The 12,924-nt window shown below is 37.4% G+C and overlaps 2 protein-coding genes across 2 annotated transcripts; one reads left to right on the top strand and one right to left on the bottom strand.

Moving 5' to 3' along the window:
• The first annotated feature begins 6,776 nt into the window (after window positions 1-6,776).
• Window positions 6,777-8,954, top strand: LOC143426763 (odorant receptor 10). Its single transcript, XM_076900392.1, has 9 exons — window positions 6,777-6,800; window positions 7,144-7,266; window positions 7,378-7,495; window positions 7,568-7,829; window positions 7,899-8,066; window positions 8,140-8,230; window positions 8,408-8,544; window positions 8,616-8,748; window positions 8,818-8,954. The coding sequence occupies exons 2-9, from the start codon at window positions 7,198-7,200 to the stop codon at window positions 8,866-8,868; spliced, it is 1,029 nt and encodes a 342-aa protein (XP_076756507.1). The 5' UTR covers window positions 6,777-6,800; window positions 7,144-7,197; the 3' UTR covers window positions 8,869-8,954.
• Window positions 8,934-12,706, bottom strand: Cbp80 (nuclear cap-binding protein subunit 1). Its single transcript, XM_076900391.1, has 11 exons — window positions 12,582-12,706; window positions 11,990-12,458; window positions 11,384-11,878; window positions 11,132-11,303; window positions 10,850-11,055; window positions 10,666-10,769; window positions 10,354-10,589; window positions 10,095-10,273; window positions 9,767-10,022; window positions 9,582-9,695; window positions 8,934-9,495 (listed from the first exon to the last, which is right to left on the bottom strand). The coding sequence occupies exons 1-11, from the start codon at window positions 12,619-12,621 to the stop codon at window positions 9,382-9,384; spliced, it is 2,385 nt and encodes a 794-aa protein (XP_076756506.1). The 5' UTR covers window positions 12,622-12,706; the 3' UTR covers window positions 8,934-9,381.
• Window positions 12,707-12,924: the final 218 nt, after the last annotated feature.

Below are 12,924 nucleotides of genomic sequence, written 5' to 3'. Positions count from 1 at the left end.
GAATATTGTTAATTATTTCTAAACACAGAGCGAGGGAACGATCGAATTCTGCTGGTGCATTAGAAATTTGTCGAGCTTCCATTCCCTTGATACGATGAGAAACGAGGTCGCGTGAGTAGCGTTCGAATTGGAAATAGCTGTTACTTGATAAAAGCCTGTTCTAGATGGCTGTATACATTTATCCCACTTATTACGCGGTCTCTACCGCTTCGATCAGTTCTCTATGGATAATTACGTTCACTGCGAACAGGTGCACGAATTGCATTCACAATAGGTGTACCCGTTTCTGAACGTAGCTTGTTTCACGAATGGAAGACAATATTGAGAAACGCGGATCGAAAGGAAATATTGGATCCAGATCGAATCGAGGGAATGTACGGTTTCCTGGCTAATTGTGATCGTCCAGGTTCTGTATCGTTAACTAAAGTGTAACGATAAGAGAGCAGGACGAGAGAGGCTCGACTTTCCCAGGACCATGGAAGAATTTCATTTGACACCAGACACGTTCTGACCCTCGACGGGGGACATCAGAATTCTCATGCGGTCATATTCTCACGGTTAACGGTAGGCAAATAAACGTTACATGGCCATGTTCCAGGGAAACGTCCCGCAATCCTTTTTCACGGATGAAGAAAAGACGCGTTTCTTGATTAATACGTTACTGTTACGTTTTTAACGTCTCTAAAACGGGGTACCAATCATTACTTCGTAGACTCATACGTTCGTGTACCCTTAAATTTATGTAGCTTCGTTTTACTCGCTGTTATCAATTACATATGTATATATTTGTATATATTTTCTTGTTAGCCAGTAGCTAACTGAATACTCGAGTACCTAGAGAAGTAAGCAAATATCTAATTTAAATAACTAGTGTCGCAAAGTAGCTACTAGCGTATTCAAGTACCGTTACTCTGTCTATTTATACCAACTACTAGCTTCTAATTTCCAGACCAAAGTTAGGAATTATAGCCAACCATTACTTGTATACAGTGAACCCTTCTATAACGCGATTAACGCGCTACAGGAAACTCTCCGAAGTAAACTATGAACCAGTTTGATTCGTTGTGAAAGAAGATGTTCTAAATACAAGAGACAGGACAGTTTATAGTATACATATGAAATTAGTAGTGGAGACTGTGAAAACCGTGTTATACAGTAGCACCGCGTTATAGGAGGGTTGGATGTACCCAATCGAAGGATCTAGTGGCACAACGAGTTCCCGTAGTACACACGACAAGAGGTAAGAAGAGGGTGTCCGTCACTGTCGTCGCACACAGAGCATCACTGAAGATATCTTGTGAACGAGAAACTTGGATCCATCCTGTATCCACAAGGCGCGTTACCATTGACCACTGTACGTGTCCACGGGGCAATCCACTGGAAGAGGATATCGGGGGGAGAGGCAAAACACGCGAGGAAAGTAACACGAGAGTCACACGGTTCCTTCGACTCACCTCTCCGGTTGCTTCCGTTGACGGGAAAAAAGTCCTGCGCGAGGGCACGACGAGTCAGCGGTGTCTAGGCCGGTCGACGACGCGAGTCTCTGCGATATCCACCGAGCGACCCGGTGAGAGTGTTAAAACAGACGAGTCGGGTTCGCCACGAGCTTTTATACCAACTAGCCTACCGCTCCACCACCCGGTACGTTCTCGTTCTCGTTCTCGTCGTCCTCTTTCTCGATCCTCTGTATTACCACCTTCTTCGCGGGCCACTCCACGTGGCCCGTTGCGTTTTCTCCCTTTCTTGAGAACGTGCATTCTGCCTTTCGATAAAAGGACCGGCCAGAGTCGTGCACCGACTTCGTATCGCCAAACGAAAACTCCCAGTTCCCGTTCTTCGTCGAACACCATCGAATTGGTATCGTTCATCTATACTGGAAGATCACAGATTAGTTTTAGGATATCTGTACCTCGTTTCTAATGGAACTTTATAGTGTAATACGATCGTCTATCGTTAAACTAAGTCTAGTAGCAAATGTTATTATATATTCATATGTAGAGATGCGTTAGATTATTCCAAACGTGTTGCACAGCTTCGAGTACACTCGAAATCGTCGCCCCCTTTCCGGAAGTACTCCTGAACCGTTTGGAATTATTCAGTTAGGCTCGAATCTACTTGAGACACGTTAGGATCGCGTATCAGCTTCGAAGACAGTGCACACGGTGATCTCATCTGTAGTACTACAATAGACGATGATTATAATTGTTAATATACGTGTTATTATTAACAGCACGTACTTTTATCGTATTAATACATAACTTTATTCCATTGTTGAAGGATTGAAGATACTTTAAGTAGTGTGTACAGGATACTTCTGTTCTCTTGTTTCTGGCAATACTTACAATTTAAGTTCAGTGCTTATTTGCAATTATATTCTATTATATACTGATCGAATTTGTAAAATCGTTTCCTACTGTTTAACATCAAGTCTTACGTAGTGTCTCGCGTTGTGCACATACTTATGGTTATTAAATATGTGCTACAGTGTTAGTAGCTTAGACAGCAACTATATACGTATCAGAGGTACCAAAATATTTCAATTATTTATGCCTGCAATAGAAATAATTGTATTTCATTCCTTATCCGCGATATAAGTATATAAAATGATTAAAACTAAGAATAGAAGAGTAGTAAGAAAAGGAGAAACGCAAAGTAGATTTCGAGGGATTCGCGAATTTAAAAACCACACGTTCCCGCCTTTCGAATGGAGCAGTTCGAAACGACAGCTTGAATCGAAAGTGTGGAACGCTGACGGCAACTTTCCTCGCGAGACCTCGCGACTGTAAATGAAGATCCTAAATTCTATTCGAGAACAGGAAACGAAAGCAACGTTCGATCGTTCTGACTATTCCTGTTCTTATCGAAACTGTCACTGGATCGAACGAACGTCCTCCTATCCGTGTCGAGTCGAAGATTCGCTCTGGGACTTTCCAGAAACGCATTCCTGCTTACTCATCGATGTTCTGACGCAGTTTCAGGTTTAAAGGGCTGCTCGTCGATGACTTTCCATTTAATCTCCTTTTCCGGCTGCAACGCGAGCTTTTGGGTCGCCAACCCTTCTTCTTATTGAAGACACCAGAGGAAAGAAGATAAAAGAAGAAGATTTTCAAGGATGACTGGAGCAAAGTCATTTCTGCATTAGGAAGAACGATATTAAGACATTGGGAAGGAAAAAAAGAAAATAGAAAGATAGTGCGTTCATTCGTGTTGTATCATATTATGTTACTTACCTATAACCAAAAATATAAGGTGCAATAGCAGAGATAAGAAGTGTTGCATTAAAAGTATGCTTATCGTTTTAAAAACTACGGTTCGTTTGTGATACATCGTATGTTTTATTCATTTAATTCGTTCCATTAATTAAAGGATACTACCCTTACTCTGCAAGCGACTGAAAGACTACTAGAGCCATCTCTGTGAAAAGTGCTCAAACTGTTCGCACAGCGTTATCGACAGTGAAGTGAACTACTTACCGACTAGTAGCGCCATCTCTGTGGCGATTGCTGAAACTACTCGTCGAATAGTTTCCGCGTTCGCCACAGAGATGGCGCCACCAGTCGGTAAGTTGTGGCGTTACCGACGTTACCGACTTCTTCATATAAGCAGACACATCACGTCATCTAGAAACAAGAGACTCTCGTTTGCGACGTCTTTCAAATTTCTACGCTTTTCAAATTAATTATTCACTTATTTCTACGCCATCAAAGAGTACACATCACAATTTGCCTTTGCCAAATCTAGATTTGTATTTCTTAACTTCTACTTCAAATTATCTTAATTGTAAAGACTTGTTGTTGTTAAATAAACTTGTTACATAAAAGTCATCCTCAGCAAAAGTTAATTAGAAGAAAATATCGTGGACAAGACAAAACCCACAACTTACCGCCTAGTGGCGCCATCTCTGTGGCGGACGCGGAAACTATTCGACGAGTAGTTTCAGCAATCGCCACAGAGATGGCGCCACCGGTCGGTAAGTAGTTCACTTCACTGTCGATAACGCTGTGCGAACAGTTTGAGCACTTTTCACAGAGATGGCGCCACGGGTTCTAGAGTAGTGTTCATATTATCTTGCTCACTCTTTCTTATAGCTTTTTAATATATCTTTCTCTCTCTTATCTTTAAAGAGGGAGATTTAATTTATCTGACTCTTTCTATTCAATGAAAATTAATGAATTTCTTTATTTAATCAGCAATACTCTAAAATTCTGTAATTAAGATGAGAGAGAGAAGCAGAGAGAAGGGACAAGATGCGGAAACGAAGTCAGGAAAACAATAGATGTGTAATATATATTAATTTTGTATTGGTGTTTATTATTTTTAGGCGAATTAATTAGTTATACATTTTTATGTAAATATACCTTAGATTATTTAACTGCGTCGATAGAGAGAAGAAATATTATGTTATAATTACTTGTATTATATGAAACTTAAGTTTTATTGTAATTTATTATATGTTTCAATATTTTACAATATAATATACATAAGTTTTAGTTATAACTTGTATTGTAAATTAATTTATAACAATAATTTATAACAATTACATTGTAAGAATACTTTTATATGTTTATATTGCAAATTTACATAATATTTAGTTATAACAAGTATTGTAAATCGCTTTATAATAATTATTTATATTTATTAGTTCATAAGATTACTTTGTAACATTTGTAAATTATTAAAATGACTGAATAAACGTTTAATTATTATTAATTAATTGTGTAATCGATAAATGACCTATCCAGCGATCCTATAAGTACCAATCCCAATCCTTAAACGAGAAAAGACTCGTAAAAAAACAGTCCTGGGTCCAATTAAATGAGTTCGTTTCGCAATATACTATAAAGTATGATACAAAGTTCGATTTTCAATTGAAAAATTAGGAACGTATCAGGAGAACATGACGTCATAGGAGGTATCGGTAATTCCAGGAATTCTCTATGACGTCATTTCCAAGAAATGGCACTTTCGAATACCTCCTCACATGTTATGTTCTCCTGATACAAAGTCGAATTTTCAAGTATTTGATCGAAAAATCAGGAATTTTCGTGACTCGGAAATTCCAGGAATTCTTGATGACGTCATTTCCAAGAAGTGGCACTTTGAGATACCTCCTATGACGTCATGTTCTCCTGATACTTTCTCGATTTTAGCGATCGAAACCTCGAAAATCGCGAAAGTATCAGGAGAACATGACGTCATAGGAGGTATCCGAATAGTGCCACTTCTTGGAATTGACGTCATCGAGAATTCCTGGAATTTCGGCGATTCTGAGAAGTGACGTCATTTTCCTGGAAGTGGCAAGCATACCTCCTATGACGTCATGTTCTCCTGATACTTTCGCGATTTTCGAGGTTTCGATCGCTAAAATCGAGAAAGTATCAGGAGAACATGACGTCATAGGAGGTATCCCAAAGTGCCACTTCTTGGAAATGACGTCATCGAGAATTCCTGGAATTGTCGATACCTCCTATGACGTCATGTTCTCCTGATACTTTCCCAATTTTTCGATAGAGAACTCCAATTTTTGACTTTGTATCAGGAGAACATAAGATGTGAGGAGGTATTCGAACGTGCCATTTCTTAGAAATGACGTCATCAAGAATTCCTGGAATTTCCAATACCTCCTATGACGTCATGTTCTCCTGATACTTTCCAAATTTTTCGATCAGTAGCTTAGAACTAGTTTAATTTTGGGCTGGGCTATTTTTTACGAGTTTTATCTCGCTTAAGGATTAGGATTGGTCTTTATGGGATTGTTGGACTGGTTATTAATTGATTAAACAATTAATTAGCAATAATTGAACGTTTATTGAGTCTTTTTGATAATTTACAAACGTAATTTACAAAGAGAGTAATTTTACAAGGTGATATCTTGTAATTCTGGTAATTTACAATAGTACAGGCGCCTAAAGGCGCTTAAAAAACTCTTCTCCTTAAACTAGATTGCAAAAAGATCGGATCTACGATTATCTGGCATGGAATACATCGAATTTACATAATATCGCACCACACAGTCTTACTGCTGCTCCTTTATCAGCATTAATCCTGTTACAGCTATAAAAAATGAAAGCAACTTTATTTCCACGCTTACCTCGGCCATTAAAAGACTGAAGCAAAGGAACAGAACGATACTTCGCAAGAATAGCCTCTGTGGGGTTCTCTGGAATGGCCATATCCCAATGATAGTTAAAAGTCGCTTGTTCAATAAGTACGCTGGCTGGTCGAAGAAATCCATGTCGGCTACGTTGGCGTTTCTCTCGTCCCTCCACTTGGCAATCGTATGAAAAAGGCAAAGACTGATCGATAAGAATTAGAGCAGGAAAATATACGAAGATTCGCTCGTTAAACCATTAACGAGGCGCTTAATGATTCAAACGGTCGATATAGTAGTTCCAGATTAATTAAACACGAAATCGAAATCTCTACATAATTCCAAGTACTTGGATGCATTAAATGTACCTGCGGAATAGCAGTTAATTTGAGATAATTACCACCTCTTTCGTATTTCCCTTTTTACGCTGTACGAGGAACGTCTTGTTTTTTAATGGACGCAAAGGGATCGATCGCTATTAAACGAACCGCTGAAAGTACAGAAAAACGTTCCTACGAGCAATCTTCATTTTAAAGTAAGATAATTTACCAGCGGCAGACTCCTTTGATGTCGTCGAGTCTTCTGGTTTTACACTCGTACCAGGTTTTTCGCTTTGAAACGGGTGCATTATCGTTCGTAAATATCCAGACGCTAGTCGACTCGTGTTAATAGTTTGCGATGGTATCTGAAACCTGTAAACGAATGAGAAGTTTGCGTTTAATAACAATATATCCCTGTCTTTTCTTTATAGATTCACCCAATTGTAAACTTAAATAGTGTATAATAAGAATTGTAACTATAGTGTATCGCAGTTAAATACGTAATTTGTTAACGTATACCCGTAAAACATAAATACTGGATATTTCTGAACGATAGCGTTGCTATTCCTAATGTAGTTTTAAACATATTCGAGGTCGGATCAGAAAGCTTGATAATTTGGCATGGAATAGAATTAGCTTACCGTTTAGAAAGTTTTACAATGTCGTTAAACAGCATCAATCTCATGGACATCTTCCTGTACACGTTTGTATATCTATCTTTTCTCTTTTTAGTCTGGAGGATTGTGTAGCGTCTGGGGAGTCGACTACGATGCGGTCATCGAGTGCATGCCGCCGATCATATCAATTTTCCTCGGCACCACTGCATACTTCAATGGAATTTTTAATATGAACAAGGTCTGGTTTTGTCCAAAATGTGTATAGTTTTCAACTGATAACTGGGAAGAACAAATTTTCTTACATTCCAGATTGAAATTTTTCTCATATTTTCTTTTCTTCTGGTTGCAGGTCAAAGATGTCCTTCTGTATATTAAACGTGACTGTAATTATTACAGAAATCGTCCGGAAAATAAGATTCTCGAATATTACAAGTCGCAAGGAAAAAGAATTACACGTTACTACGCCAGTAAGTGCATCGAGTCATAAAAATAATAACATTCTCTGAAAAGTAAAGAGAATCTTTTTATTCCCTCTTTAGTATACGTTTATGCGACACTGTTGGCATACTTAACATTACCAACGATATCTTTGGTGACTGATCTCATTGCGCCCTCGAATCATTCTCAGGAAAAAAGTTTTCTGTTCGAACTCGATTACGGCATAGACAAACATCGGTATTTTTACTATCTAACGGCACATTCCTATTTGGGAACGGCTATGATTGCTAATTTAATGGCTTCTTGCGACATCATGTACATGCTGTATGCCCAACATGCCTATGCTTTATTTGCAATCGTAAGGTAAATACTATCTTTTACTAATATAACATTTCGTAACGTTTAATCGCAAAGAGAGATCGTTCTTTCCAGTTATCAATTAAAAACACTACAAATTCTGCGTACAAGTGGCTTGATAAACGTACAGGATAATAACTGTTCATTTGAACAGTGTAAGAATGCTGATTTGTTTTTAAGAGAAGAAAAGAAAATTTACCAAAAATTATTCAGATGCATAAAAGAACATCAAAACGCTATCGAGTCGGTATTCTTACTGTATTATCATATCGTCTACTTTCTTCACACGATAAAGATCAGTTCGCTTTTGTGGTAGATATTCCAATCTTCTTGACTCGTTGTTCGCGAAGTCCATACTTGTCCAACTGTTCTTCAATGTTCTCACCCTTAGTATTACAGGAGTTGAAGTAAGTATTTGTAGAACCAAACAGGAAGAAATACAGATTGTTCTCTTCTTAGAGTAAGTAATAAGACTGTTGATTGGATTCTGGTATTCGATACTTAAGAAACAATCATTTTCAGAACAGCCAGTTATTTAAGACACTCGACGATTTGATTCATATTTACATTTTTTCTATCTTTAGACTGTGCTGAAATTAGGTAACATAAGCGAAATGACGAGATTCGGACCGTTTATGTTTTTCCAAGTTGCTCGCATATTCTTTCTTTGCTTTCCCGGACAAAGATTGATGAATCACAGTGAACAAGTATATACCGCAGCGTAAGAATTTTTTCAACATTTTCTATCGCTTCTCTTCGTTAATTATCTACATTCTGAGCTGATTCGTTTAGATGTGAGGTGATGTGGTATATGCTTCCTAAAAACAGTCACAATTTGTATAAATTTTTGCTCGCAAGAAGCTTGAAACCTAGTAAAATAACAGCTTTTAAAATGGCACCGATGACAATGGAAACGTTCCTCTCGGTAAGAAATTCTTACACCGCGATATTTTATATTTATCTGATCATAACTACAAACTCTCTATATTTGTAGATCATTCAAGTCGCAATGAGTTACTTCACCGTATTGTTATCGACTACATAAAATTGATCCAAATAAAAGTTTATATATGTCTTTAATTAATTACTTACTAAAAATTATTGGTACAATTTTGTCCCTCCAATTTTTATTTACATTACATCTGTTACGTACGGTTTTTATCATTCGTACTGCAAATATTTCAATGAAACGAAATCTACTCAAAGGTGGGCAAAAATCGCGATATTTACATCAACGAAATGGTAAACCGTAGCAAAAATTTTAAACATTTACACATAGCTTTATGTCACATACCACGCGATATACTGTTCTGTAGAAATTAAATAACTTTCACGTTACATCTCAGAATATATTTTAATGCAAACGCTTCTCTCTTATGTAGTTGTAGTTCGTCATAAAAATTACATTATACGAAAAAATATACTGGCCTAATACGATCTGTTTATCGATGATCACGTGAAATGTTTAAAAACGGAATATGAAAGATTTTCGTTTTCATTTTTTGTATCAACTTAAAGTACATTTTACATAATGAAATGATTATCATAAAAACAACGTTCACGCGCGTAGAGAAACGAACTGATGGAAAACATCCAAAATATGAGGATCCAAATCTGGCGTAAAAAGTAATGTCTCTAACGTTGACGAATACTTTTGTACTTGTTCATGATGCTGTAAATAGTAACAGAAAAGTAATCAACATTTTATATGCTAAAAGAAAGAGCTATTTTATTCGTAATACCTAATAGAGAACTTACAGTTAAAAACACTTGCTGTAGTCTACCTATGGTCCACTTATACCAATGAGTATTATAATCTATGCCATCGGTATCACAACGTCCTAAATGCTCTGATAAAATCATAATGAAACGCTAAAAAAAAAGTATCGCGAAATTAAACCTTTTTTGCCCTGTTTATGATGCACTGGTAAAATAATCTGTACCTGAAAAATGATAAGGAACAAATTCTTCTGGTCTGCTTGGGCTGTTTCTAGCTTCTCCTCCATCCTTTCTATAACATCTTCCGATGGTTTCTCCCGGTTCCTGTCTTTGTTATTATCTTCGTCTTCTGACGATGATCCCGATCTACTCTCTGCTCTTCGTAATTTCTCGCGAGCTTCCGCTAACTCTGTGCTTAACTTTGTGACGTGTTTGTTCTTTTTCCGTATTGTTAAGTGAAGAATTTCCCAAATGTATAATCTAGAAAACAGGGTGCAATTGATATAATTTATTAAAATCGTAAATTAATATTGTCGAAGAAATTGTTAGTACTTGGTAAATTCTGATGCCATCTCTTTGGAGAATATCCAATTGGCGATAGCACTGCATTCGATGATCCCAGTCTTTAGGAATTTATCTGTTAGAACTACTATCATTTGATAATGATTCTTCCATAATGCATACATATTTCTCAAGATACATATTTGAGCTTCTTCCGTTTCAGCAAGTACCTGAAATCGAACACAAAATTCATTATGTGCTAAAATTCTGCTTTCGTTGGATTTAAAATAATATTTATTTTAAATCTTACTTGAAAAACATAGTGGAATTTCCCTATCGCCGCAAAACTATGACTAAAACTTTTTGAACCTAGATTTAATAATGTTTGTACAAAAACATCGATTTTCAAGGGATTGAAATTATTTGTCTCCTCGTTTTCCCTCGGACCTGGTAACGTATTTAATACGTTGAGTACTTCCTCTGGTGTACACTTTCGTCTAATTGAGACAACCAATTCGTGAGCTGCTGCTGTACCCGAAAGTGAACCTAAAAACAAATGGTTTTGTGTTAAAATTCTGTGTAATATTTATGAATAGAAACATTAATAGTGAGGTACACTTACTGGCTCCTTCAGAAGTATATTTATAAATAGGCTCTGGAGGAGGTGGTATTAAATCAGCGTATGATTCTGGCATCATATCCCTTATTCTCTGGTAATACGATAATCTAAACATGAATTATAAGAAATCTAGGATTTTTCTGAGAAACAGAAAAAGAAAGAGAGAGAGTCTATTTAACATTTATACCGCAAAGCCTTGAGAAGTACTTCTCGGATGAATTTAGGGCGTGGATGCTCTGGATCGCGTTGCAAACAGGAATCCCAATCTTCCCAGGACCAACGGAATTGGAAATTACTTAAATGATACGCGAACCACCATACGAAACGATCGAAAGCAGTAGCGGCCATACTGTCTATGCGGCGGAATAAAATTTCTGTTGCTTGAGCCAACACCTGCATCGAACAAAAATGAAATTAATAATAAATATCTCTACTGGTAAGTACAAATTATTATCACATTTAATCTTACCTGTGGCATTGTCGACGGCTGCAATTTACAAAGCTCGATCAAAATCGATCCATAACATATCTCTAAATGTTTTGGTGCTGGTAGTCGAAATAATTCACCAAATATTACTTCTACAATACAATAATCCAAAGGTATTTTTGCTTTGTATGGAAAGTTCAACAATTGGGCTGCACTGTAATTTATTACACATACAGTTTTATTAATGCAGCAGGAATACTATGGAAACAATATGTATAAAAAAGAAATACATACCAATCTTTTCTTTCAAAAAAATAGTTATTGATAATTTGCCTTAAATGTTCCTCTATGAGAAAACGTTCTATAGCGTGGCTTCCAGGTAACAGCGGTCCTTCGGCTGGACAATCCGTGTAATCGAACATGCGGAAAACTACCGTGGGCAACGGATAAGAATAAGATTCATGATGTGGCGGTGGCATTAAGGTAGGTAAATTATGTTGCAACGCTTCGCATAATATAGAATCGAACGCTAGATACGGTCTAGGAATATGTTTCTCTGCCCAATTGTCCTGTCTAAGTTTTCTCACTTGTGCCCACAAACAATCTAAGTATTCTTCTTGAGGATGAGGCGTATCGCTAGACCATACTCTTAACGCTGGTTGGTGCTTTTTACTTCTTTTATTTAAAAATATCTCTATAGTCACCATCAAATGATCTAACTCCTGTTCTTTCTTTTCATACAATTCTCTACCAACCCATGGTAATGTTGATAATACAGCATACACGTACCTATGGAAAGTGACACTAGATAAATATATTTTCTCTCTTGCATTGCTTAACAATAAGGATATTTTCTAAGGAACGTATCATTATGTGATTTGGTAGTGTGTTCTTACTCACCAATCGCGCCTCACTTGAGGTACACCGTCTTCGTTTGCAGCATCTAACATATTGTCAAACAGTTGCATCAAAGATCCACAAGACAAAACATGGCAGTTCACTAGATCGGCTAGAAATCTCAACGAGTATCTAGCTACGTCCCATTTACAAGCTTTCAATGCATCCTTAAAGTTCTTCACCATATAGTCGACGAATTCGCCGCCGAAATTGAAGTTCTTCGCATTCAACAACCCAACGAGCGTAGTATAGATCGTACATTTCTCCGGCATTCTAATAGCACATTCTGTCAGAATCCTAAGTATCTTACTACGAAATAATCCAAGATCTGCTTCCAACACCGAAGCTAGTCCTTCGAGATTGCTTTCCAGAGACGACGTAGACTTCTCTCCTACCCTTAAAATGAGAGATTCAAGCCTGTCCTCGATCTCTTGATTCTCTGATACTCTCCTGCGTTTCTTATACGCCCGTTCTAAAAATCGCCAGAGCAAAAGAATAAGTATTTTATCTCATAAAATAAAACGAACAACTTTCTTATCGTTAACAATTCGCAATTTCTCAGCTACCGTTACTACAAATAAAAAGGGACGTTTACCGTATCCATCTTCCTCCTCGTGAACTCTTCTGCGGCTCATCTTGGAAATGCTCAATATAACTACGTGGTTTTACAACGTTTACTATTTTATTTTCATCAACACGATTACGTCTCCATAAGTTAACGCGAACCTAACCATTTCAATCTTACATGGCCAGATCGCTTCGGTCGTGAGCAGTTGCGAAGCGAAGCGTTTCACGGAGCATAGTGCTTGATACGAAGTGACACGCACCATTAATTAGAACCGCGTTCGCTCCTGCCAGCCGTTGGAAAACAAAACGGCCATCTGGCGAACGGGCTGGAGAACCAACGATTCTGAGGTATTCGATACAGTTCTGCAACA

This window comes from Xylocopa sonorina, chromosome 9, assembly GCF_050948175.1.
Source record: "Xylocopa sonorina isolate GNS202 chromosome 9, iyXylSono1_principal, whole genome shotgun sequence".
Taxonomy (NCBI): domain Eukaryota; kingdom Metazoa; phylum Arthropoda; class Insecta; order Hymenoptera; family Apidae; genus Xylocopa; species Xylocopa sonorina.
The sequence above is the reverse complement of the archived record's forward strand: the minus strand, read 5'-3'. Positions and strand labels throughout refer to the sequence as shown.

What these genes read in the sequence shown, in the direction of transcription:
- LOC143426763 (XM_076900392.1), top strand. Translation starts at nt 7,198, where the DNA reads ATGCCGCCGATCATATCAATTTTCCTCGGCACCACTGCATACTTCAAT. An exon ending in GCTTTATTTGCAATCGTAAG is followed by an intron (nt 7,830 to 7,898) that starts GTAAATACTATC and finishes CGTTCTTTCCAG; the next exon opens with TTATCAATTAAAAACACTAC. An exon ending in CAATGGAAACGTTCCTCTCG is followed by an intron (nt 8,749 to 8,817) that starts GTAAGAAATTCT and finishes CTATATTTGTAG; the next exon opens with ATCATTCAAGTCGCAATGAG.
- Cbp80 (XM_076900391.1), bottom strand. Translation starts at nt 12,621, where the DNA reads ATGAGCCGCAGAAGAGTTCACGAGGAGGAAGATGGATACG. An exon ending in GTACTTCTCAAGGCTTTGCG is followed by an intron (nt 10,770 to 10,849) that starts GTATAAATGTTA and finishes ATTCATGTTTAG; the next exon opens with ATTATCGTATTACCAGAGAA. An exon ending in TACAGCAAGTGTTTTTAACT is followed by an intron (nt 9,496 to 9,581) that starts GTAAGTTCTCTA and finishes TACTATTTACAG; the next exon opens with CATCATGAACAAGTACAAAA.